This window comes from Dendrobates tinctorius, unplaced genomic scaffold (assembly GCF_039654945.1).
Source record: "Dendrobates tinctorius isolate UK_male_01 unplaced genomic scaffold, ASM3965494v1 ptg000011l, whole genome shotgun sequence".
NCBI lineage: Eukaryota > Metazoa > Chordata > Amphibia > Anura > Dendrobatidae > Dendrobates > Dendrobates tinctorius.
The window spans coordinates 59,092,640-59,118,076 of record NW_027361679.1 but is presented as its reverse complement, the minus strand read 5'-3'; the positions used below and the strand labels follow the sequence as shown (position 1 = coordinate 59,118,076).

Sequence of the window (25,437 nt, the reverse complement as noted above, 5' to 3'; positions counted from 1 at the left end):
ATTTGAATTGTGGGGAGCTGCAGGCCCTGAAGAAACGATGCCGGTGGGGAACAACAGGCCCTGAAGAAATGATGCCGGTGGGGCGCTGCAGGCATCTCCTTGCGGCTCTCGTCCCACTGTGGAGTTATGACGCAGTCTCTAAATATAACCATTCACTAACCTCTGCCTGAGGGTCCCTTAGCAAACCGGACGGGGCCTCTACTACTTGACGTACACTACACCACACACACACCAACCTGACAGTGTGTCAGGATGGTGTGTGGGGCGTAGTGTACATCAGGTTGGTGTGTGTGGCATAGTGTACGTCAGGTTGGTGTGTGGTGTAATATAGTGTATGTAGGGTCGGTGGGCCGGACTGGGGGGTGGTCCCTCTCTTACCGCGCAGAGACGTAACAGAGACACGATGGAGGCAAGTGTCGGGTAGAACAGGTCCAAGTTTATTCTCTTGCCATCCGCCTGACGGCCTCCGAAGTACACCGCACTTCAATTCACTTCACTTCACTTATCGGCCCTCCGTTTCCAGGGCCGCTTCACGCACACCGTACTTTACACCGGGGACGTACATATACGCACCGTCCCCTCTTCACTCTCCGACGCTCCTGTCAGATCCGTCACTGTGGCTGCCTTAGGCCCGTAAACCAACAGTACTTTTACTGATCAGTCGTCTCTCCCAATACGGTAATACGGTATGCTTTACCTCGGTGCCTCATCTATGCTGCGGTACTTTTGTGTCAGGACCTCCCCTGTTGTGAGTTCATTTTCTGGTCTACCAGTCAGGCTCCCTCTGGTGGTAACAGGAGGTAGTGATGCTGGTTTAATCAGTAGAGATCTGCCACCTGACAATGAGGATGACGATTGGACCTCAGGAATCTCAGATTGGATTTAAGACAGCCGACGCCCTACTCTGGTGCTGGTGATTCCTTCTGCTTGTCAGGTCTTGGTTCTCAGCTCTGTTCCGGTCAGCTCAAGCTAAGTTTCTTTGCTAATGTTCACACTTGATTTTGTTGTTCTATTCAGTTTTTTTGTGTGGTCAGCCAGCCCCGGCTGGGACTGTGCTGAATTTCCACTCTTATTTATCTGTATTTGCCAATTTGCTTTTTGTCGCTTATTGAGTGCTGATATAGTGGGAGAAGTCTAGTGACTTCAGGGTTAATTTTATCAGAAGTGTTGGACATTATTTCGTAGGGTTTTGGGCAGATTGCAGACTTTGTCTTTCCTTTCCTCTCCTGTCTAGTTAGTTTGGGCCCCATCGTTTACTCAGCCTATTTTCCTACCTGTGTTTGTGTTCTCATCTTGTTTCACCGTCAATACATGTGTGGGAGCTGTCTATTCCTTTTGTGGTCTGCTCTGGGGCAGTTAGTTTTCCCTTTTCTTGCTTTAGGCTTATTTAGTCCTCCGGCCGTGACGAGGCGTCTAGGTTCATTGTAGGCACGCTCCACGGCTGCTGCTAGTTGTGTGGGAGGATCAGGGATCTGCATAGTTACCAACCTCTCTGGTTTTTCTGGGCTTAGCATGTTTAGGTTTTTTCTTCCTCGGTGACTCATTCATAACAGAATCACCGGCCGTACCGCAGATTCTAGGGTACTCAAAAGCAGGAAAAAGTTGTTAAAAAAAAAAAAGTGTCAAAATTTTTTTTATATATATATTTTTTCCTCTTTTTCTCTGGGGCCGTAGGAGGATTTTTGCTTTTCCCCTAATGGAGATTAAGCTATTGTCTGATCGTGTGGCGCAACTTGCTGCTGAAGTGCGGGGAATTTCCACCTACCTCATTCAGTCACATGCTGCTGAACCTAAGATCCTTACTCCTGATGTGTTTTCTGGGGATCGGTCTAAATTTCTGAATTTTAAGAATAATTGTAAATTATTTCTTGCTTTGAAGCCTAACTCATCGGGGAGCTCTGCGCAGCAGGTTAAAATTGTCATCTCCTTGCTGCGCGGTGATCCCCAGGATTGGGCTTTTTCTCTGACACCTGAAAATCCTATTCTGACTAATGTGGATGCATTTTTTCAAGCCTTGGGGTTGTTGTATGATGAACCTAATGCTGTTGATCAAGCTGAGAGAACCCTGTTGGCATTAAACCAGGGTCAGGATTCTGCAGAGTTATACTGTCAAAAATTCCAAAAGTGGGCGGTCCTTACTACATGGAATGATAGTGCTTTGGCAGCTCTCTTTCGGAAGGGTTTATCAGAGACCGTAAAAGATGTTATGGTGGGATTTCCTGTTCCCTCTGGTCTGGATGATTCCATGTCATTTGCCATTCAAGTTGATCGGCGTTTACGTGAACGTAAAACTACACGTGAGGCGCTGCCACCTTTTGAACACATGTCTGAACCTATGCAATGTGATGGGGTTTTGTCTAGGGCGCAACGTCAGGAGTTTAGAAGGCGTAATAAGCTGTGTTTTTTCTGTGGAGATGCCTCTCATATTATTTCTGTCTGCCCTAAATGAGAGAAACGTTTTGCACACACATTTGCTGTGGGCAGTGTACAACCTAAGTTCCTTTTGGCAATTACTCTGATCTGTTCCTTATCCACGTTTTTCACTAAGTCTTTTGTGGATTCAGGAGCAGCTTTGAATCTGGTGGATTTTGACTTTGCTAAACTTTGTGGTTTTTCTATGACGCCTCTGCGGACGCCTATTCCTTTGAGGGGTATTGATGCTACTCCTTTGGCGGAGAATAAACCTCAGTTTTGGACCCAGGTGACAATGCGAGTTGCCCCAGACCACCAAGAAAATTGTAAATTTTTGGTTCTGCATAATTTGCATGATACTATTGTTCTGGGTTTTCCCTGGTTGCAAACTCATAATCCAGTTTTGGATTGGAAATCTGGGTCTGTGGTGAGTTGGGGTTGTCATTGTGTTCTTAGGGACGCTCCTGTTTTCTCCACCTCTCCTCAGTCTCAAGATATTCCTGATTATCTGGCTGATTTTTCTGATGTATTTAGTGAGAGTAAGTCTGTATCTTTGCCTCCTCATAGGAGTTATGACTGTGCAATTGAGTTGATGCCTGGGTGTAAATTTCCCAACGGTCGGCTTTTCAACTTATCAGTACCCGAACATGATGCTATGCGATCGTATATTAAGGAGTCGTTGGAGAAGGGTCATGTTAGACCATCCTCGTCACCTTTAGGTGCTGTTTTTTTTTTTGTGGCCAAGAAAGATGGTTCATTAAGACCGTGTATTGATTATCGCAGTGGCGTATCCAGGGGGGGCAGCCGGGGCAGTTGCCCCGGGCGCAGCCAGCAGGGGGGCGCAGTCGGGCCGCCTAATGCAGCGGTCCGCAGTGTCTCCCCCCCGGCGGCTGCGCTCTGCCGCCCACCATCCTGTGAGCCGGCTGTTCTCTGTGACGGCTGTCAAGCTGACAGCCGACGCAGAGGAGGCCGCGCTGGCTCCCAGGCAGCAATTGTACTGGCGGGTTAATGAGTGGGGGGGGTTAATGAGTGAAGATGGGGGTTAATGAGTCGGAGGTTAATGAGTGGGGGTTAATGAGTGGGGGGTTAATGAGTGGAGATGGGGTTTAATGTGGGGATGGGGGTTAAAGTGAGGGGGTTAATGTGGGGATGGGGGTTAATGAGTGGGGGGTTAATGAGTGAAGATGGGGGTTAATGAGTGGGGGGTTAATGAGTGGAGATGGGGGTTAATGTAGAGATGGGGGTTAAAGTGTGGGGGTTAATGTGGGGATGGGGTTAATGAGTGGGGGGTTAATGTGTGGGGGTTAAAGTATGGGGGTTAATGAGTGTGGGGGTTAATGAGTGGCTATGGGGGTTAATGTGGGGATGGGAGTTAATAAGTGGGGGGGTTAATGTGTAGGGGGGTTAATGTATGGGGTTTAATGAGTGGAGATGGGGTTAATTAGTGGGGGTGGGGGTACATAATGTGTGGGGGGATTTGGGAGTGGGGATGGGGGATACTTAATGTGTGGGGGGATTTGGGAGTAGGGACAAGGGATTATTGAATGGGGATGGGGGATACTTAATGTGTGGGGGGATTTGGAGTGGGGATGGGGGGTACTTAATGTGTGTGGTGGGTTTGGAGTGGGGATGGTATTTAACGTGTGTGGGGAGATTTGAGGACACAAAATGAAGAGTATGTATGAGGGCATATATGAGGAAGCAGTATGGGGGATGGGTGCAGACAGTAAGGGGTGCGAACGGATGAATTTATGTGGGCACAGTATGGGGAGTGAGGGTGATGGGATGTGTGCAGACACAGTATGGGGAGTCGAGGATATGTGTGAGCAGACAGTATAGAGAGTGAGGGGGTAAATATATGAGGTGACAGTATGGTGAACAGGAGGATGATAGAGGAGACAGCAAGAGGAGGGAGGGGAATAGTGTGAGGCGACAGTATATTGCAGACATTTTTATTTAGGAGCATTATAATGACACTTCTATCTTTAAGGGCATCGTGTGAAGATTTGCTGCAGAAGACCGGAGAAGATGGAAGTCTGCTGAGACGAGATGTGGATGAGAAAACTCATCATGGGGTCTGGACAAGAAGAAGAAAAGGAGATCGACTGCAGAGACGACGTCATCTATAAGGTACCTGGATGTAAATATTATTAGTGATACTGACTAATTCTCATGTTTTTATTTGTTAGGAACATTAAAGGGGATGTCCAGGTTTGTGCTGAGTCTACAGTCATTCTATATGACTGCAGACGTCTGAATTCTCACAGTGCTCACTGAATGCTGTCAGGATTCTCTCGTGCCGGTAATTTACATACATGCGGTCACATGCTGACTAGACATGTGTGGCCTCACTCAATGAAAATGAACAGAGCGAGGCCGGGCACGTCTAGTCGGAATGTGGCCAGAAGTATACAAATCACATACTTGTGCTGACATGACTGTACATCGGCAAGGGAGAATCCTAAAAGTGTGCAGTGCATTCATTGTGAGAATTCAGAAGCTCCAATGTCAGGACTCAGCTCTGCAGGTTCCAGTGTCATCACATGGACACTTCACTCATATGCGATTTTCATAGATGTGGTCTTGTGACAACGAGCTTCTCTTCCTGCTTTCAGTTTTTTACTGAACATTGAGAGCATTAGGGAGAGCAGCTCGTGGGTACATGGCTAAGTGTGTAAGTCACATATGTACTTTTTTTTTTGGGGGGGGGGGCGCCGAACCAAATTCTTGCCCCGGGTGCCAGAAAGCCTAGATACGCCTCTGGATTATCGTTCCCTTAACAAGATGACGGTTAAATATTGTTAGAGTGTTAGAGTGTTAGCGACTCCTGGAGTGGACCCTCTGGGTCTCGGCACCAACCCTCCCAGGGCGAGCTAGCCTAGTGAGGACCACCCCCTATACAGGGAGTGTCAGGAGCAAGCCCCAGGGGATACGATACCACGACTGCTGGCACCAGGCGGCCGGCTCACAGGAGATAACGAGACTGTGTGACTGGAGGGTGCAGGATACTAGGGAACACAGGAGAATACACGGGAGTGCGCTGAACACAGGATAGTGCAAGACGGGTACACGTGGGCACATAAGGCGTGTAGCGAGTAACACATCCGGAGGTAAACAAAGCAGGACGCGTGCAAGGAGCACGACAGGGTACAGAATGAGACAGCAGTCGTACAAGGAGGTGTAACAGAACACAGAAATAGAGTAAATGCCAGAAGGCACGACTGAGCAAGAAACAAGGGACAAGATACGAGAGGATGTGCCAGGAGGCACAACTGAGCATGAAGCAACAAGGGTTCAGAGCAAGTGCTAGGAGCACCACAGAATAGACAGAGCAGAAGACCTGAGAACAGCGCACAGCCAGGCTGGGACACAGCTGACCCAGCCAGGAAGCACAACAATAATCAGGCACCTCCCCTAGGGGGAGGTCGTCTGATATAGCACATGACTACTACTGGTTCCGGGTCAGGACCTAGCCAGAAAGCACATGACCACTTCAGGTTCCGGGTCAGGTCCTCCATTACCATAGAGAGGACCGAGCCCTATACAGCACTGACAGGAGCGCGCAAGCGCAAACGAGACATGGAGGAGGAGACCCGGGGACGAGAGCTGCGCGTGCGCACCCGACGGGGACCCCCGAGGGACCGCCGTACCGGAGGGAGTGACGTCGGGGCCGAAGCCCCGCCTCCTGATGAGCGCGGCATAACAAATATCAGTACCCGTTACCTCTGATGTCTGATTTATTCTCAAGAGTTAAGAGTGCCTGCTGGTTTACTAGGCTTGACCTCAGGGGGCGTATAATCTTATTCACATCAAGCACGGGGATGTGAATAATACTCCGGAGGGACATTTTGAGTACCTGGTGATGCCTTTTGGGCTCACTAATGCCCCTTCTGTCTTCCAGTCTTTTATGAATATTTTCCGTGTCTTTGTGGATAAGTTTTTGATCATCTATCTGGATATTTTGATCTTTTCTAGTGATTGGGATTCTCATGTGGAACACGTCCGGACTGTGTTTCGGATTTTGAGGGAGAATTCCCTGTTTGTTAAGGGATCGAAATGCCTCTTTGGTGTACAGAGGATTTCATTTTTGGGATTTATCTTGTCTCCATTGACTATTGAAATGGACCCGGCCAAGGTACAGGCCATTTATGGTTGGGTTCAGCCTACTTCTTTGAAGGCCCTCCAGAAATTTTTGGGTTTTGCTAATTTCTATCGTAAATTTATAGGTAATTTTTCTGGTATTGTCAAACCACTGACTGATCTGACCAAGAAGGGCGGTGATGTGCTGAATTGGTCTCCTGAGGCTGTCTCAGCATTTCCGGAGCTTAAGCGGAGATTTACTTCAGCTCCGGTTTTACGGCAACCTGAATATCTCACTTCCATTTCAGGTGGAGGTAGATGCTTCTGAGATTGGTGCAGGAGCTGTTTTGTCCCAAAAAGACCCTGTGACTTCAAAGATGAATCCCAGTGCCTTCTTTTCTCGAAAGTTCTCCCCATCTGAACGCAACTATGACGTGGGGAATCAGGAATTGTTGGCCATGAAATGGGCATTTGAGGAGTGGAGACATTGGTTGGAGGGAGCTAGACATCAAGTTGTGGTCCTCACCGATCACAAGAATTTGATTTATCTGGAGTCGGCCAAACGCTTGAATCCTAGACAGGCTAGATGGGCCTTGTTTTTCACGCGTTTTAATTTTGTGGTCTCTTTTCTTCCGGGCACTAAGAATGTTAAGGCAGACGCCCTTTCTAGGAGTTTCTTTGCCGATTCTCTTAATGTGACCGAGCCTACTACCATCCTAGGTGAGGGGGTAGTTCTTTCTGCCATTTCGCCCGATTTGAGACGCGCCCTGGAAGAATTTCAGGAGGATAAACCTGAGCGTTGCCCTATGGGAAAATTGTATGTTCCTGACCAGTGGAGAAAGAGAGTGATGTCTGAAATTCATTGCTCCGCATTGGCTGGTCATCCATGTATTTTTGGTACCAGAGATTTGGTGAGTCAGTCCTTTTGGTGGCTCGCCTTATCTCGTGATGTCAGGAATTTTGTACAGTCCTGTGGGACTTGTTCTCAGTCTAAACGCTGTTCTCGTTCTAGAGACCATGGACCAATATCTCAATGGATTTTATTTCTGATCTTCCTGTCTCTCAGAGAATGACTTATCTGGGTGATTTGTGATAGATTTTCGAAGATGGTCCATCTTGTACCACTTTCAAAGTTGCCATCTTCCGCTGAGTTGGTGCCCTTGTTTTTACAACAGGTGGTTCGGTTACATGGGATTCCTGAGAACATTGTGTCCGACAGAGGAGTTCAGTTTGTTTCCAGATTCTGGAAAGCCTTTTGTTCCAGTCTGGGAATTCAGTTTTCCTTCTCCTCCGCGTTTCATCCCCAGACCAATGGATAGACTGAGAGAACAAACCAGACCTTGGAGTCTTATTTAAGATGTTTTATATCTGCTGATCAGGATGATTGGGTCTCATTTTTGCCCTTGGCCGAATTCGCGCTGAACAATATTCCTATGAAGGTTGCATCTACAAAATTTAAGCCAAGATTTATTGACCCTTATAAGATTTTGGAGATTCTTAATCCTGTTTCTTTTCGATTGGCTCTTCCAGTTACGTTCAAGATCCATAATGTATTTCACAAATCTCTGTTGAAGAGGTTTGTTGAGCCAGTGGTTCCTATGGCAGCACCTCCTGACCCTGTGTTGGTTGAAGGCAATGTGGAATATGAGGTAGAGAAAATATTGGATTCTCGTTTGGTTAGACGGAGACTCCAGTATTTGGTCAAATGGAAGGGTTATGGCCAGAAGGATAATTCTTGGGTCTCTGCCTCTGATATTCATGCCAATAGATTGGTTCGTGCTTTTCACCGGGCCCATCCTGATCGGCCTGGATGAGGGTTCGGTGACCCCTCCTCAAGGGGGGGTACAGTTGTGAGTTCATTTTCTGGTCTACCAGTCAGGCTCCCTCTGGTGGTAACAGGAGTTAGTGAGGCTGATTTAATCAGTAGAGTTCTGCCACCTGACAATGAGGATGACGATTGAACCTCAGGAATCTCAGATTGGATTTAAGACAGCCGACGCCCTACTCTGGTGCTGGTGATTCCTTCTGCTTGTCAGGTCTTGGTTCTCAGCTCTGTTCCAGTCAGCTCAAGCTAAGTTTCTTTGCTAATGTTCACACTTGATTTTGTTGTTCTATTCAGTTTTTTGTGTGGTCAGCCAGCCCCGGCTGGGACTGTGCTGAATTTCCACTCTTATTTATCTGTATTTGCCAATTTGCTTTTTGTCGCTTATTAGATTGGCCTCTTTTTGCTCTGTCTCAGAATATTTCAGAGTGCTGATATAGTGGGAGAAGTCTAGTGACTTCAGGGTTAATTTTGTAATCAGAAGTGTTGGACATTATTTCGTAGGGTTTTGGGCAGATTGCAGACTTTGTCTTTCCTTTCCTCTCCTGTCTAGTTAGTTTGGGCCCCATCGTTTGCTCAGCCTATTTTCCTACCTGTGTTTATGTTTTCATCTTGTTTCACTGTCAATACATGTGTGGGGGCTGTCTATTCCTTTGGGGTCTGCTCTGGGGCAGTTAGTTTTCCCTTTTCTTGCTTTAGGCTTATTTAGTCCTCCGGCCGTGACGAGGCGTCTAGGTTCATCGTAGGCACGCTCCACGGCTGCTGCTAGTTGTGTGGTAGGATCAGGGATCTGCAATCTGCATAGTTACCAACCTCTCTGGTTTTTCTGGGCTTAGCATGTTTAGGTTTTTTCCTCCTCGGTGTCCCATTCATAACACCCCCCCCTGACTTTCTCTCTCCTCAGTTCCCCTGGTTTAGTTTTCTTCACAGTGCACAAACTGTTGTAGTCCTCCTGTCACTAGAGCTCCCCCTGGGGACTGGAACTTTCTGGAACCCTCCTGTCAAATTTATATCATTCCCGGTTCCCTGTAACTCCACCCCCCATGACCAACAGTTTCCTAAGCCCTAAGCTGATGTCAAGTCCTTTGCTCACACTCCTCCCTGCCCTCTACTGGTCAACCCAAGGTACTGCACGACCACTACACTTTTTCAGCTGTTTCCCCACTGTAGTAACTGACACATGTCTAAACTGTGCAAACCTTCCTTTCGCTATTCTGACAAGTCTGTCCGTCCGTCAGGTCGCCTTCCCTACATGTACATCAGGCTGTTGTGTGTGGCACATACTACACCACACACCAACCTGACATACACTACATACTCTCCATAAGCGACATGGTGTCCACTAACGATTAGAGCTAATTTTCCATTCAAAAAATCAAATGGCTGTCCTTCCCTTCCGAGCCCTGATGTGCCCCCAAACAGTGGTTTATGACCACATGAAACCCGAATTTCTCAAAAGTCGAGTCAAACGAAATCGGCCGACTATCATGAAAAGTCGAAGGTCCGACTGAAACACGAAACCCAATGCAAGTCAATGGGGGAGCAAAGTCGGCAGGGAGTGGAGGACAGTAAACACACCTACATGCCGGACCGCTTTTTTAAAGTGCGCAAAAACTCTCATCTCGTTGCCCACAGTGTACGTCCTTGCTCAGTGGCTGAAAAAAGTCACGTGCAAGCATTCTGGGATATCGACTTTGGCGCTCGTTTTGCCGACCGCATGGCCGACTTCACGCTGTGGTTGGGCTTCGGTCGGCGAAACCCGACTTTGCCATAAGTCGGCGACTTATGAATCTGGCCGACCCGTTTTGCTCAACTCTACATATGAGATATCGATGTACTCAGGAGAAATTGCACAACAAATTTTAGGATCCATTTTATCCTGTTGCCCATGTGAAAATGAAAAAACTGAGGCTAAAAGAAAAATGTGAAAAAAAAAGTACTTTTTCATTTTTACGGATCAATTTGTGAAGCACCTGGGGGTTCAAAGTGCTCACTATGCATCTAGATCCTTCGGTGATCTAGTTTCCAGAATGGGTTCACTTGTGGGGTTGCTCCAATGTTTAGGCACACGGGCTCTCCAAATGCGACATGGCAACCGCTAGCGATTGGAGTTAATTTTCCATTCTAAAAGTCAAATGACGGTCTTTCACTTCCACGCCCTGCGCCCAAATAGTGGTTTATGACCACATATGAGGTATCGGTGTACTCAGGAGAAATTGCCCAACAAATTTTAGGATCCAATTTATCCTGTTGCCCATGTGAAAATGAAAAAATTGAGGCTAAAAGAAAATTTTTGTTGGGAAAATTAAAATGTCCATTTTTTCCTTCCACTTTGCTTTAGTTCCTGTGAAACACCTGAAGGGTTAATAATCTTCTTGAATGTAGTTTTGAGTAGCTTGAGGGGTGCAGTTTTTAGAATGGTGTCACTTTTGGGTATTTTCTGCCATATAGACCCCTCAAAGTGACTTCAAATGTGAGGTGGTCTCCAAATGGTTTTGTAAATTTTGTTGTAAAAATGAGAAATTGCTAGTCAATTTTTAACCCTTATAACTTCCTAACAAGAAAAAAAAAAATTTGTTTCCAAAATTGTGCTGATGTAAAGTAGACATGTGGGAAATGTTATTTATTAACTATTTTGTGTCACATAACTCTCTGGTTTAACAATAAAAATTTGAAAATTGTGAAATTTTCACCAAGTTTCCGTTTTTTTCACAAATAGGGACACTGGTCAGAATTGCAAAAAATGGCCAGGTAATTAAGGTCATGAAGGAGTTAAGCAGCTATTGGTTTGCTGGTGGTATTGCTGTTGTCTTTTTGTGGTGGGTCCCCACCCAGCAGTTTTTCCCTATCCTTTCAACTTTAAATAGTGGGAGGCTTCCTAATGGAAGCACCAAATAATGAACGTTACTTCTTTTACACTTTCTGAACCCTGAAGCGATTAAAAGAAATACCAAAAGACAGAACTTGTGCACAGCTATTTCATTTTTACATTGCTGTGCATTAGCCTACTTCCTCATGTCCGTTTTTAGTACACGTGGGATCCATTCCCCCCACCAACTGTACCCATTATAACCTATGGTGCCGCATATGTCCGTTTTTCCAGCAGCACGGATTACACGGGCCAAAACAAGTCTATGGGTCTGTGAAAAACAAGTACACCACACGGATTGCATACGTGTACTGTCTGGGTTTTACATTGTAAGTATAGGAGAAGCTGTTTAACTTATATATTTCTTTATCCGTACCGGAAAAAGATGTGTTCACATACTCTGACAAAAAAGACATTAGCAAAACAAGGGTCAAAAAATCTGAAAAAAAAAAAAAAGGAGGGGGGGGGGAAATCAAAAACACACTTCGGTAATAAAACCAATAGCGATTTCTGAAGCAACTCGAGAAACACTTACGCCTCTTTCACACATCAGCATTTCATCAGTATTTGTATGCCAAAACCAGGAGTGTCTCCAAAACACAGAACAGACATCAGTCTTTCAATTATATTTTTTTCTTGGTAAGTTCCATTCCTGGCTTTGGCATACAAACACTGATGCAAAATACTGACCAAATACTGACGTGTGAATGAGCCTTTAAGCGTACTTGGGCACATGCCCTGCGAATCCAGAGTTGTCCCCCACAATGTGACACCATAGCGTCACCATCTTTCTCAGGCGACCCTGCCAATTCACAGTTGTCCCTCATAATGTGACACCATAGCATCACCATCTTTCTCAGGCGACCCTGCCAATCCAGAGTTGTCCCCCACAATGTGACACCATAGCATCACCATCTTTCTCAGGCGACCCTGCCAATCCAGAGTTGTCCCCCACAACGTGACACCATAGCGTCACCATCTTTCTCAGGCGACCCTGCCAATCCAGAGTTGTCCCCCACAACGTGACACCATAGCGTCACCATCTTTCTCAGGCGACCCTGCCAATCCAGAGTTGTCCCCCATAACGTGACACCATAGCATCACCATCTTTCTCAGGCGACCCTGCCAATCCAGAGTTGTCCACCACAATGTGACACCACAGCGTCAACTTCTCAGGCGACCCTGCCGATCCAGAGCTGTGCCCTCACAAAGTGACGCCATAGAGTCACCATCTTTCCCAGGCAACCTAAACCTTTATAGCAGTCACTTTCAGAACAGCCCCTCCATGTCAGAAGGGAAGCAAGTGCACCACCAACTCCACAACTTGAGTCTCCAGTCATCATTGGAGTGGAGTGGAGCGGAGCACCGCACCTTCCTGCCCGCCCACTCCTGTAATGACTGAGGCATATCTTATTTGGCGGGAAACTAAGAGGGCGGGGAAATAGAGCGAGTCACAGAGCGATAGCGGAGGCGAAGGAGAGCGCCATCTCTGTGCATTCACAGGCGGCACAAGAGGCGGACGGGCTGAGAGAAAAGCTAGTACGCCTTCAGTAGCGCGTCCTCTTCCGTAGGCAGTGTTGCTAGATCGCCGCACATGCGCAGTGTGCCAGTCTCCGATTGGTAGCGTGCGCTCCTGTTTCCGAAGTTGAGCAGGTTTTAGCCCGGGAGCGTCTTCACCAGTTGCCATGGCGGATTACCGGAGTTTTGTAAGTGACGAGATGCGGGCGAGGTGTGGGGAATCGTCCGTCCGATATTGCGTCACTCCGACATTGTGTGAGATTTGTGTCGGGACTGAAGGGTTTAGTGTCTGTGGCCAGCTGTGTACGGTCTGTCACAGCTGTATAATAGTTGTCAGGCGGGCTACAAGTCCCGTGATGCTGCTTGTGAACAGTGACATGCAAGTACTTGTAGTGCCACATTGCATGGCAACTCTTTGCCTGACTTTGGTTGTCTGGAACCTGAATGAAAAGCCCCAAATGTGCTCCCATAATAGCAGCATTGTAGGAGGAGGAGATGGGTGCCACCATGTTGGTTGGTGGGGTATGTGGTGTTCCCCATAATAGCAGCATTGTAGGAGGAGGAGATGGGTGCCACCATGTTGGTTGGTGGGGTATGTGGTGTTCCCCATAATAGCAGCATTGTAGGAGGAGGAGATGGGTGCCACCATGTTAGTTGGTGGGGTCTACGGTGTGCTCCCATAATAGCAGCATTGTAGGAGGAGGAGATGGGTGCCACCATGTTGGTTGGCGGGGTATGTGGTGTTCCCCATAATAGCAGTATTGAAGGAGGAGGAGATGGGTGCCACCATGTTGCTTGGTGGGTTCTGCGGTGTGATCCTATAATACTAACATTGTAGGAGGAGGAGATGGGTGCCACCATGTTGGTTGGTGGGGTCTGCGGTGTGATCAGATAATAGCAGCATTGTAGGAGGAGGAGATGGGTGCCACCATGTTGGTTGGTGGGGTCTGCGGTGTGATCCTATAATACCAACATTGTAGGAGGAGGAGATGGGTGCCACCATGTTGGTTGGTGGGGTATGTGGTGTTCCCCATAATAGCAGCATTGTAGGAGGAGGAGATGGGTGCCACCATGTTGGTTGGTGGGGTATGTGGTGTTCCCCATAATAGCAGCATTGTAGGAGGAGGAGATGGGTGCCACCATGTTAGTTGGTGGGGTCTACGGTGTGCTCCCATAATAGCAGCATTGTAGGAGGAGGAGATGGGCGCCACCATGTTGGTTGGTGGGGTATGTGGTGTTCCCCATAATAGCAGTATTGAAGGAGGAGGAGATGGGTGCCACCATGTTGCTTGGTGGGTTCTGCGGTGTGATCCTATAATACTAACATTGTAGGAGGAGGAGATGGGTGCCACCATGTTGGTTGGTGGGGTCTGCGGTGTGATCAGATAATAGCAGCATTGTAGGAGGAGGAGATGGGTGCCACCATGTTGGTTGGTGGGGTCTGCGGTGTGATCCTATAATACCAACATTGTAGGAGGAGGAGATGGGTGCCACCATGTTGGTTGGTGGGGTATGTGGTGTTCCCCATAATAGCAGCATTGTAGGAAGAGGAGATGGGTGCCACCATGTTGGTTGGTGGGGTCTGCGGTGTGATCCTATAATACCAACATTGTAGGAGGAGGAGATGGGTGCCACCATGTTGGTTGGTGGGGTATGTGGTGTTCCCCATAATAGCAGCATTGTAGGAGGAGGAGATGGGTGCCACCATGTTGGTTGGTGGGGTCTGCGGTGTGATCCTATAATACCAACATTGTAGGAGGAGGAGATGGGTGCCACCATGTTGCTTGGTGAGTTCTGCGGTGTGATCCTATAATACCAACATTGTAGGAGGAGGAGATGGGTGCCACCATGTTGGTTGGTGGGGTCTGCGGTGTGATCAGATAATAGCAGCATTGTAGGAGGAGGAGATGGGTGCCACCATGTTGGTTGGTGGGGTCTGCGGTGTGATCCTATAATACCAACATTGTAGGAGGAGGAGATGGGTGCCACCATGTTGCTTGTTGAGTTCTGCGGTGTGATCCTATAATACCAACATTGTAGGAGGAGGAGATGGGTGCCACCATGTTGGTTGGTGGGGTCTGCGGTGTGATCAGATAATAGCAGCATTGTAGGAGGAGGAGATGGGTGCCACCATGTTGGTTGGTGGGGTCTGCGGTGTGATCAGATAATAGCAGCATTGTAGGAGGAGGAGATGGGTGCCACCATGTTGGTTGGTGGGGTCTGCGGTGTGATCCTATAATACCAACATTGTAGGAGGAGGAGATGGGTGCCACCATGTTGCTTGGTGGGGTCTGCGGTGTGATCCTATAATACCAACATTGTAGGAGGAGGAGATGGGTGCCACCATGTTGCTTGGTGGGGTCTGCGGTGTGATCCTATAATACCAACATTGTAGGAGGAGGAGATGGGTGCCACCATGTTGGTTGATGGGGTCTGCGGTGTGATCAGATAATAGCAGCATTGTTGGAGGAGGAGATGGGTGCCACCATGTTGGTTGATGGGGTCTGCGGTGTGATCAGATAATAGCAGCATTGTTGGAGGAGGAGATGGGTGCCACCATGTTAGTTGGTGGGGTCTGCGGTGTGCTCCCATAATAGCAGCATTGTAGGAGGAGGAGATGGGTGCCACCATGTTGGTTGGTGGGGTATGTGGTGTTCCCCATAATAGCAGCATTGTAGGAGGAGGAGATGGGTGCCACCATGTTGGTTGGTGGGGTCTGCGGTGTGATCAGATAATATCAGCATTGTAGGAGGAGGAGATGGGTGCCACCATGTTGGTTGGTGGGGTCTGCAGTGTGATCCCATAATAGCAGCATTGTAGGAGGAGGAGATTGGTGCCACCATGTTGGTTGGTGGGGTATGCGGTGTGCTCCCATAATAGCAGCATTGTAGGAGGAGGAGATGGGTGCCACCATGTTGGTTGGTGGGGTATGTAGTGTTATCCCATAATAGCAGCCTTGTAGGAGGAGGAGATGGGTGCCACCGTCTTGGTTGGTGGGGTTTGTGGTGCAGATGTGCGACTACCGCTCCATTGGTTAGTCCTGGGAATCAGTGGCGCAGTGGTCTCACATCTGGATAGGTGGTCCTAGTTCTGCCGGTTGGTGCAGGTCCCTGGTGGTCAGGCTGCCACATTCAGTAAGTGATTACCCAGCCTGGGAGTCTGCAGGGATTGAAGGATACACAATGTTTATGGAAGCATTCTGTGTGTTTCTTTTCTCCCAGAATTTAGACATCCTCTGCAAAATAGTATGAAGGTTGTGCAGTCTGCAGAGGCTCTCAGCTGTGTGTACTATTGGGACTAACATGTCACTGGCAAGCCCCCTTTAAAGGGCTTGTCCATTAATAGGTCAACCACTTATTTATTTTATTTATGTAGCGTCATTAATTCCATAGCACTTTACAGACACTAAATGTTCTGCCACGATAAAACCTATACTTCCCTCCTGTGCCGGGGCCGTTCTTGTGGTGTCAGCACTCTTTCTCTCCCCGGGGCTGTAATGCGGTGTTGTTACACGAGATGCTGGTGTCACTGCCTTCGTACGAACTGAACAAGACTTCCTCTTCATGTTTATTTGTCCAAAAGGCGGAGCCAGTGACACCAGCATCTCGTGTCATTCCACCGCATCACAGCCCCGGAGAGTGCGAGTGCCGACACCACTGTACCCGTGCCGCCACTGGAGGTGAGTAATAGACTTTATTATTTTACCAGGGTCAAACATTTAGTTTAAAGTGAACCTGTCAGCAGGATTGTGCACAGTAACCTACAGCCAGTGTCAGGTCAGTGCCGTTATACTGATTAAAATGATACCTGGGTGATGAAATCCGTCTTGTGGGTGTTGTGTTATTTTGTATTTACGATTTTCAGTTAATGAGATTCTCGTGCTCAGGGACAGGCTTGTGTGTGGGGGGTTCTTTATGTGGTGCTTCGCTTAGTTATTCATCCTTATGGCTTTTGACAGGTCACTGATCCCTTAGTGACCTGCCCCTATTTTACATACTGCATAGAATATGGTTTTAAATAATTTTTTTTTTTTTTTTTAATTCATCAGGCAGGCTCCGGCAGCAGTGGTGCACTGTAGCATGATTTGTTGGCTAATATGTCTATTTTAATTTTATTAGGCATAGTTTTTTATTTTTATAACAAAACTATATCTTAATCAAAATGGCGGCGCGGGCACAGTAGCAACTGTCGCGTTCCGATAGACATTACTGCGCAGCTGCCTCGGTTCCATTTTGGTGGAGAAAAAAAAATTAGACTCAAGATGGTGCCTATCTATCAGTCACAACAAAACCACTCCAAAAATGTCATTTGAAAAAGGAGAAACATAGGCGTGTTTAAAAACGTCCAAAAATCTCTTTATTAGCACCTAAAACAGTACACACTATAACATACACAAAAGTGCAAAATACCCTCCTCTTGAGAAAGTATGATGATTTATTGGGCGAAACGCGCATTCGGGTTGTCCATTGTTGCTGCAGTGGTGTCTCTGCTATTGGTAAGGTGATCCATGTTAACATCAGTGTCTATTCTTTTAATGGCTTTTTTTTGATAATTTTGTATGCTAGTTTTATATGCCAGATCTTGTGACTGTCCCTCTGAAAGTGCAGTGACTTTGCACATGTTTAGAACTTATGATACGGGAGACTGACATTCTATTACTTTGAATTAGAGGTAACATGCCGTGAAAATGGCGTTAAAATCGTATAGTATATCCTACCACAAGATATAGTAATAGACTGGATTCAAATTGTTTCTAATTGTACATTTGCAGAGTACCACTACTGTGTGTCCTTATTCTGCACTTTTGTTTACGTCATAGTGTGTATTGTTTTAGGTGCTAATAAAGAGATTTTTTGTTCGTTTTTAAACACTCCTATGTTTCTTGTTTTTCAAAATGTAAAATTAGGGGGCAGGTCATTGAAGGATCAGGGACCTTTCATAAGACATCTGTATGAATAGCTAAGCAGAGCACCACTTAAGCCCCGTCACACATAGCGATCTCGCTAGCGAGATCGCTGCTGAGTCACAAGTTTTGTGACGCAACAGCAATCTCACCAGCGAGATAACTGTGTGTGACACTGACCAGCGCCGGCCCCCCTGCCGGTTATCCTCCTGGAATAGCCAGGACATTTTTTTGATCGCTGGTCTCCCGCTGGCCAGCGCGCATCGCTGCGTGTGACAGGCGGGAGACCAGCGATAAGCGCGCTGGTAACTAAGGTAAACTTTGGGTTTCTAAGCGGCGTGCTGCTTAGAAACCCGATGTGTACCTTAGTTACCAGCGGCTTGTGTAGGGAGCTGGTAACCAAGGTACACATCGGGTTTCTAAGCAGTGCGTGCCGCTTAGAAACCTGATGTGTACCTTGGTTACCAGCTCCCTGCACCAGTGCGCTGGTAACTAAGGTACACAGTGGGTAACTAAGCGACGTGCATAGTTTGTTACCCATGTGTCGCTGGTGCTGATCGCTGGTGAAGCTGCCTGTTTGACAGCTCACCAGCGATCATGTAGCGACACACCAGCGATCCTGACAAGGTAATATCGTTGTCGGGATCGCTGGTGCGTCGCTATGTGTAACGGGACCCTTAGAGACCCCCCCCCCCCCCCTCCACAAGCTGCCTTTCATTAACTCAATACTACAAATAAAGATTAAACAAGACTGATTTAATCAGCCAAGGTATCATTTTAATCAATATACCGGCGCCAACCTGACACTGTAGGTTACTCAGCACAATCCTGATGACCGGTTCTTTTTAGGAAGCGGTTGTCCCAGTAGTGGACAGCCCCCTTAACCTAGGAAGTGGGTATAATGCAAATTACATAATTAGCGTTCAACCTAAAATGGTGCACGCATATCCCAAACGATTAAATACAATGGCGTTGTGCAGATATCCACAAAGTGTACTGGGAAACGTTACTGTGATTGTGTTAAGCAGTGTTCACATGCAGGTTTTTGCTGCCTTTTTTATACAGCCAAAATTTGCCTTCTTTGCAGATAAAACTCTGCTTTCAATATGCCCATTTAAAGGGGTTGTCTGTTCCAAACCGCTAAGTCTCCAGTCACTCTGTGTGACACAGAGTGACTGCAAATGTACTGATTTTGGACCAGTCAGCCCTTTTAAGTGTTGCTGGTGCTTTTTTTTCTTTGGCACCATTTTTGGCGTTTGGATTTTGAGCTTTGTCCACAGAACATGGTTAATAAAGTTAGTTTTATTCACTGAAAACGCAGGCGCGTGTTTTGAAGCAGTTTTTTCACTTTCTCATTGCTTTTAATGAATGAATAATGCTGAAAACGCAAGATAAATTTCACCCGTTCAATGTATTGGACGCGGAGAATCCGCACGGTTCCCTGAACACATGCTGATTCACTTTCAATAGCTGGCAGCGTTTTGGACGCAGCGGACGTGGTGTGTCCAAAGCGTTGACCATATCTGTTCGGGTGAACTTACCCCAAAATTTCGTCACATCTGCATTTTGCAGATCAATGGAGTTTTGTTCTATGAATGGAGAAACAGAAAATTTTGTCTACGGATCTCTTCAATTATATTCAGAAGGGCCCCATCTATAATATAACGCTGTAAGCATCACTCTGTCCGAAGCCTTTATAGACTGCGCAAGCGCGATGCGCCTGTGCAGTCTGGCTCCAGACAGAGTGAGGCAGTCAGCGGTGAGGAGTGTGTATGGTGCCGGAGATGGCGGTACCGTACACACTGCATACCGCCATACTTACATACCTGACCGGGAGGAGCGTTGCCGCGGCGCTTCTCTTCAGTCTGAAACCGGGGCAGGAGTGCACCCGGAATCACACTTGCAGTGTGTCTTCAGCAATATGGCGCCGGACAGCGCTATGTGCATGCGCGATTCCAGCCGCACTCCTGCCCTGCCTTGGCAGAACGTGACAGCGTTGGAGCACAGGAAAGAAGGGTGAGTTTAAATGTTTTTTTTGGATGTGTGTAGTATTAATAGGAGTGAGGGGTACCATGTATACCAGGATAGGGGGGGTGAGGGGGCCAGGCATAACAGGATAGGGGGGTGAGGGGGCCAGGCATAACAGGATAGGGGGGTGAGGGGTCCAGGCATACTAGGATGAAGAATGGGGTGCCATGCATACAAGGATTGAGGGGGGTGAGGGTACCATGCATACCAGGATAGGAATGAGGGGTGCCATGCTTACCAGGATAGGCGGGTGGCAGCACATAGCAGGGTGGGAGACCATATACCAATAAAAATGCTCGCAACCCGGGCGTAGAACGGGTTCATAGCTAGTATACTATAATGGTGTTTGATTTGGTATCTATTTTACTGGAAAAATAGTGCAAAGCAGAGACATGGAAAATGCACTTGTGAACAGTCTAATTTGTAAAGGGATAGTGTGCATGAAATTTCCTTTTGCAAAAGAACAGGGTTCATTTAGTGTAACAAGAGACACGGGCTCTCTACTTTCTGTGTGTCTCAATCATTTTGTATCACTACGTTTTTATGTCAGAGCTTTGATTTGGTTGCATTATCACTATACTCTCATATATGTATATATATGTCATGTATATTAGGGATACGTTGTACATAAGTATTCTTTCATATAGTAATCTGCACATATTGATAGCTGTAATCAACCATATATAGACTGACAATAAAAAATAATCCCAAAATATTCTTTAACTACATAAATGGTAAGAAACTAAAAAATGATAGTGTTGGCCCCCTTAAAAATATTCTGGGTGAAATGGTGGATGAGGAAAAAGCTAATATGCCAAATTACTTTTTTTCAACAGTATATACACAAGAAAATCCCATGACGGATAACATGATCAGTGATTAAAAAAAAATTCTCCATTAGCTGTCACCTGCTTAACCCAGCAGGAAGTACGGCGGCATCTAAAAATCACTAAAATTGACAAATCCCCGGGCCCGGATGGGATACACCCCCGAGTACTGCAGGAATTAAGCACAGTCATAGATAGGCCATTATTTTTAATCTTTAAAGATTCCATAAGAACAGAGTCTGTACCACAGGACTAGCGTATAGCAAATGTGGTGCCAATATTCAAAAAGGGGACAAAAACTGAACTTGGAAATTATCGGCCAGTAAGTTTAACCTCAACTGTGGGTAAAGTCCTGGGAGGGTTTTCTAAGAAATACTATGCTGGAGTATCTGAAGAAGAACAACTTCATGACCCAATATCAACATGGGTTTAGGAGGGACCGTTCCTGTCAGACTAAACTGATAAGCTTTTATGAAGAGGTAAGTTCCGGACTGGACCAAGGGAATGCAGTGGACGTGGTGTACATTGACTTTTCCAAAGCTTTTGATACGGTGCCACACAAAAAGTTGATACATAAAATGAAAACAATGGGGATAGGGGAAAATATGTGTAAGTGGGTTAAGAGCTGGCTCGGGGATAAAGGGTGGTTATTAATAGAGCACACTCGGACTGGGTCACGGTTAGCTGTGGGGTACCACAGGGGTCAGTTTTGGGTCCGCTTCTTTTTAACATATTTATTAATGACCTTGTAGGAGGCATAGAGAGTAGAATTTCAATATTTGCAGATGACACTAAACACTGCAGGGTAATCAATACAGAGGAGGACAATTTTATATTACAGGAGGATTTATGTAAACTAGAAGCTTGGGCTGATAAATGGCAAATGAGCTTTAATGGGGTTAAATGTATTGTCATGCACTTGGGTAGAACGAACGATGTATAATTATGTGCTTAGTTGTAAAACACTGGGCTAAACTTACTGAAAAAGACCTGGGTGTATGGGTGGATGACAAACTCACATTTAGTAGCCAGTGTCAGGCAACTGCTGCAAAGGCACATAAAATAATGGGATGCATTAAAAGAGGCATAGATGCTCATGAGAAGAACATATTTTTACCTCTATATAAGTCACTAGTGCGACCACACTTATAATACTGTGTACAGTTCTGGTCTCTGGTGTATAAGAAAGACACAGCTGAACTGGAGCGGGTGCAGAGAAGAGCGTCCAAGGTTATTAGGGAACAAGGGGGTCTGCAATACCAAGACAGGTTATTACACTTGGGGTTATTTAGTTTGGAGAATCGAAGGCTTAGGGGTGATCTTATTACAATGTATAAATATATGCAGGGACAGTACAAAGACCTTTCTAATGATCTTTTTACTCTTAGACCTGTGACGGGGACAAGGGGGCATCCTCTACGTCTGGAGGAAAGAAGGTTTAAGCATACTCACAGACACAGATTCTTTACTGTAAGAGCAGTGAGACTATGGAACTCTCTGCCATATGATGTTGTAATGAGTGATTCCCTACTAAAATTTAAGAAGGGACTGGATGCCTTTCTTGAAAAGTATAATATTACAGGGTATATACACTAGTTTCCTTGATATTGCGTTGATCCAGGGAGCTAGTCTGATTGCCGTATGTGGAGTTGGGAAGGAATTTTTTTCTCCAATGTGAAGCTTACTGTTTGCCACATGGGTTTTTTTGCCTTCCTCTGGATCAACATGTTAGGGCAAGTTAGGATAGGATATGGGTTGAACTAGATGGACTTAAAGTCTTCCTTCAACCTTAATTACTATGTTACCATGTTAAAGGGAATCTGTCACCCCTTTTTTGAGATATCATATAATGATATCATTCAATTGTGTGTCACATAAGGATTCTCTTAGTACTTTTGCTTCCCCCTGACAACGCACCCTTCATGCATAAAAACCTTGTTTATATCGGTTCAGATGTATGTAAACTGCCGCAGTCCGGTCCGCTGGGCGGGGCTTATTCACCTGCTCCCCCCTCCCTGTCTTGCTCTACACAAGAAGAAATGCATAGAGCAAGACAGGGAGGGAGGGAGCAGGTGAATAAGCCCCGCCCAGCTGACCGGATCGTGGCAGTTTACATACATCTGAACCGATATAAACAAGGTATTTATGCATGAAGGGTGCGGGGTCAAGGGGAAGCAAAAGTACTAAGAGAATCCTTATGTGACACACAACTGACTATCATTATATGATATCTCAAAAAAGGGGTGACAGATTCCCTTTAACTCCGCGCTGCTGTTAGGTTCACATTAGCGTTTCTGTGCACAGTGTATCTGCATGCGCTAACGCATGCTTATGCATGATTTTTTATCTGCATCAGCTTACGCATGACACACAAAAAGCTGCGTTTGTATGCGTTTTGGCATGCATTTGTGTTGTTTATGCGCATGCATTAAAAATTTCCATGAATTTTGATATGCGACCAATGCTTTTCCAGGAGAATTTCCTTGATGCAAGCTACATCAAATGGACGTGTCTCATGGGGATTCTGTATATAGACCCTTGTACAGATGAAATCCTCATCTTTTGCTGCTGTATCCAGCTTCAAGATGGATCTTGGCATGGAGCGCTTTTATTGTAATCCGGATTTGGCATTGAAATTGGCATTTGCCTTTGCTGTGGCTTGTGAAGAAAGAATGAGAAGATGTCGTCGCCGTCCCAGTGGCAACACCCCATCGTTGAAGTCCGAAAAAGCCGTGGAGCCTACTACTCGTACTCCGAGCTGCGTGAAAACCCTGATAAGTTTTTCGACTACACAAGGATGTCGGAACAGAGCTTCGATGACTTGCTGCAATGTGTCCAAGGATCACCAGGCAGGACACACAGCTACGTCAAGCAATTCCTGCTGAGGAACGTCTGTTGGTGACCCTGAGGTAAGTAATTTTTAAAAAGAAACACATGTCATTAGTATTATTGTTATAAAAGCCATGTACTTATTTATTTTTTTTGCCATTTTCTGTTCGGCAGATTCCTGGCTACCGGAGAAACCTTATCATCTCTACATTTTCAATTCCTGATTGGAGTGTCCACACTTTCTGGGACTGTTGGAGACACTTGCCGTGCTTTATGTGAAGTTCTGCATGAAGAATTCCTCCCCCAACCCACAATTGAACTATGACTGGAAAATGCTGCAAAATTTCAGGACTTTTGTAATTTTCCAAACTGTTTGGGGGCTGTGGATGACAAACACATTCGGATTCTGAAACCTGCTGGAAGTGGATTCCAGTTTTTCAGTTACAAAAAATACTTTTCGATTGTTCTCTTGGTGATTGCAGATGCTGGCTGTCGATTTGTCGCTGTGGACGTTGGCTCATTTGGACGAGGAAATGACTCGCAGACTTTCAAAAACTCTGACATGGGCCAACGTTTGTATGGTAATAATTTCAAATTTCCACATCCACCACCTCTTCTGAACACTGATGGACTATCAATGCTGTTTGTTGTGGTTGGGATTGAGGCGTTACAAATGTGTGCCAACCTCCTAAAACCGTACTCAAGTCGAACCTTGAATCACACCAAAAGGATTTACAACTATTGACTGACAAAGGCACGAAGAACTGTGGAGTGTGCCTTTGGTTTGCTTGCATCTAAATGGCGCATTTTGGGAAAAGCCATCAATATAAAAACTGAGAAAATTGATGAGGTTGTCAAAGCATGTGTTGTGCACAATTACATCCTGGCAAAAGAGTGGCAAGACTAAAGCCCCCGTTACACACTGTGATATCGCTAGCAATATCGCTGTAAAGTCACCGATTTTGTGACGTAGCAGCGATATTGCTAGCGATATCGCTACATGTGATACTTACCTCCGACCGGCTCCCCCGCTGATTATCGCTGATCACGCGAGAAGCTGCTGGACCATTCCTCGTCGGTCACTTCCTGCGGCGCTTCCTGTGGCGCCGACGAGCGACGCGTGGAGCCGGGCGGGAGGACGCAGGATCGCCGTGTCTGACAGGTAAATAGCGATCCCCGTCCCCAGCGATGTCGCTGGTGAGATCTGCCTGAGTGGCAGCTCACTAGCGACCACCTAGCGATGCACCAGCGATCCTGACTGCATCATATCGCTAGTCGGGATCGCTGGTGCATCGCTAGGTGTAACTGTACCCTTAGAACGTGACGAACATGTTGCTAGCACATTGCAGGATTACTGAGATCACTCTTGGAGGACTACAGTGGAAGTTGCCCAAATGAGGGATAAAGTAAGCTGCAAATGTATTTCTGATACTGGACGTGTGGCATGGCAAGACTAAATGGTTTACTCCGCTTGTAAGTAAATGTATCTGAAATGTTTGCTGACTTTAATAATAAAATACCTCCAGTGAAACACCTGTTACTACTTCACTCAACAAAACAATACACGTGGCCTCTGTAGCAGTGTGCTGGCGTGGTGCTGGACTTGGCAACGTGGTGGATGCTGCAGGGGTGCTGCACTCGGCAGCCTGGTGGATGCTGCAGGGGTGCTGCACTCGGCAGCCTGGTGGATGCTGCAGGGGTGCTGCACTCGGCAGCCTGGTGGATGCTGCAGGGGTGCTGCACTCGGCAGCCTGGTGGATGCTGCAGGGGTGCTGCACTCGGCAGCCTGGTGGATGCTGCAGGGGTGCTGCACTCGGCAGCCTGGTGGATGCTGCGCTCGGCAGCCTGGTGGATGCTGCGCTCGGCAGCCTGGTGGATGCTGCGCTCGGCAGCCTGGTGGATGCTGCGCTCGGCAGCCTGGTGGATGCTGTAAGGGTGCTGCAGTATTGTCCAGCGGTGGTGATGGAGGATAGTTCGATGCTGGCGTCTTCCACTGATGCTGTGCTTGCCCTTGTTGCCGTGTCGGAAAAGAAATGTGCGCCTGCTGGTAATATCCAGACTGCGGATGGTAGGTTCGAGACTGCTGCAATGCCTCGCTGTACGCAGCCTCACAGGCCTGCATGACGTTCAGCTGGAGTTCAGGCGGCAG

At 46.8% G+C, this 25,437-nt stretch overlaps 1 protein-coding gene across 5 annotated transcripts in view; it reads left to right on the top strand.

The window, feature by feature from the left end:
• Positions 1-12,610: 12,610 nt before the first annotated feature.
• The window catches only part of CENPC (centromere protein C), a 274,172-nt gene continuing 261,345 nt past the window's right edge, over positions 12,611-25,437 (top strand). For 3 of the 5 annotated variants that reach the window (XM_073542563.1, XM_073542570.1, XM_073542556.1), the window contains exon 1: positions 12,614-12,889. In XM_073542563.1, coding sequence (XP_073398664.1) covers positions 12,869-12,889 — 21 coding nt within the window. In that variant the 5' untranslated portion in view covers positions 12,614-12,868. Of the gene's footprint in view, positions 12,890-25,437 lie in introns of all 5 variants that reach the window. The other 2 variants (XM_073542581.1, XM_073542574.1) reach the window with 2 other exon arrangements.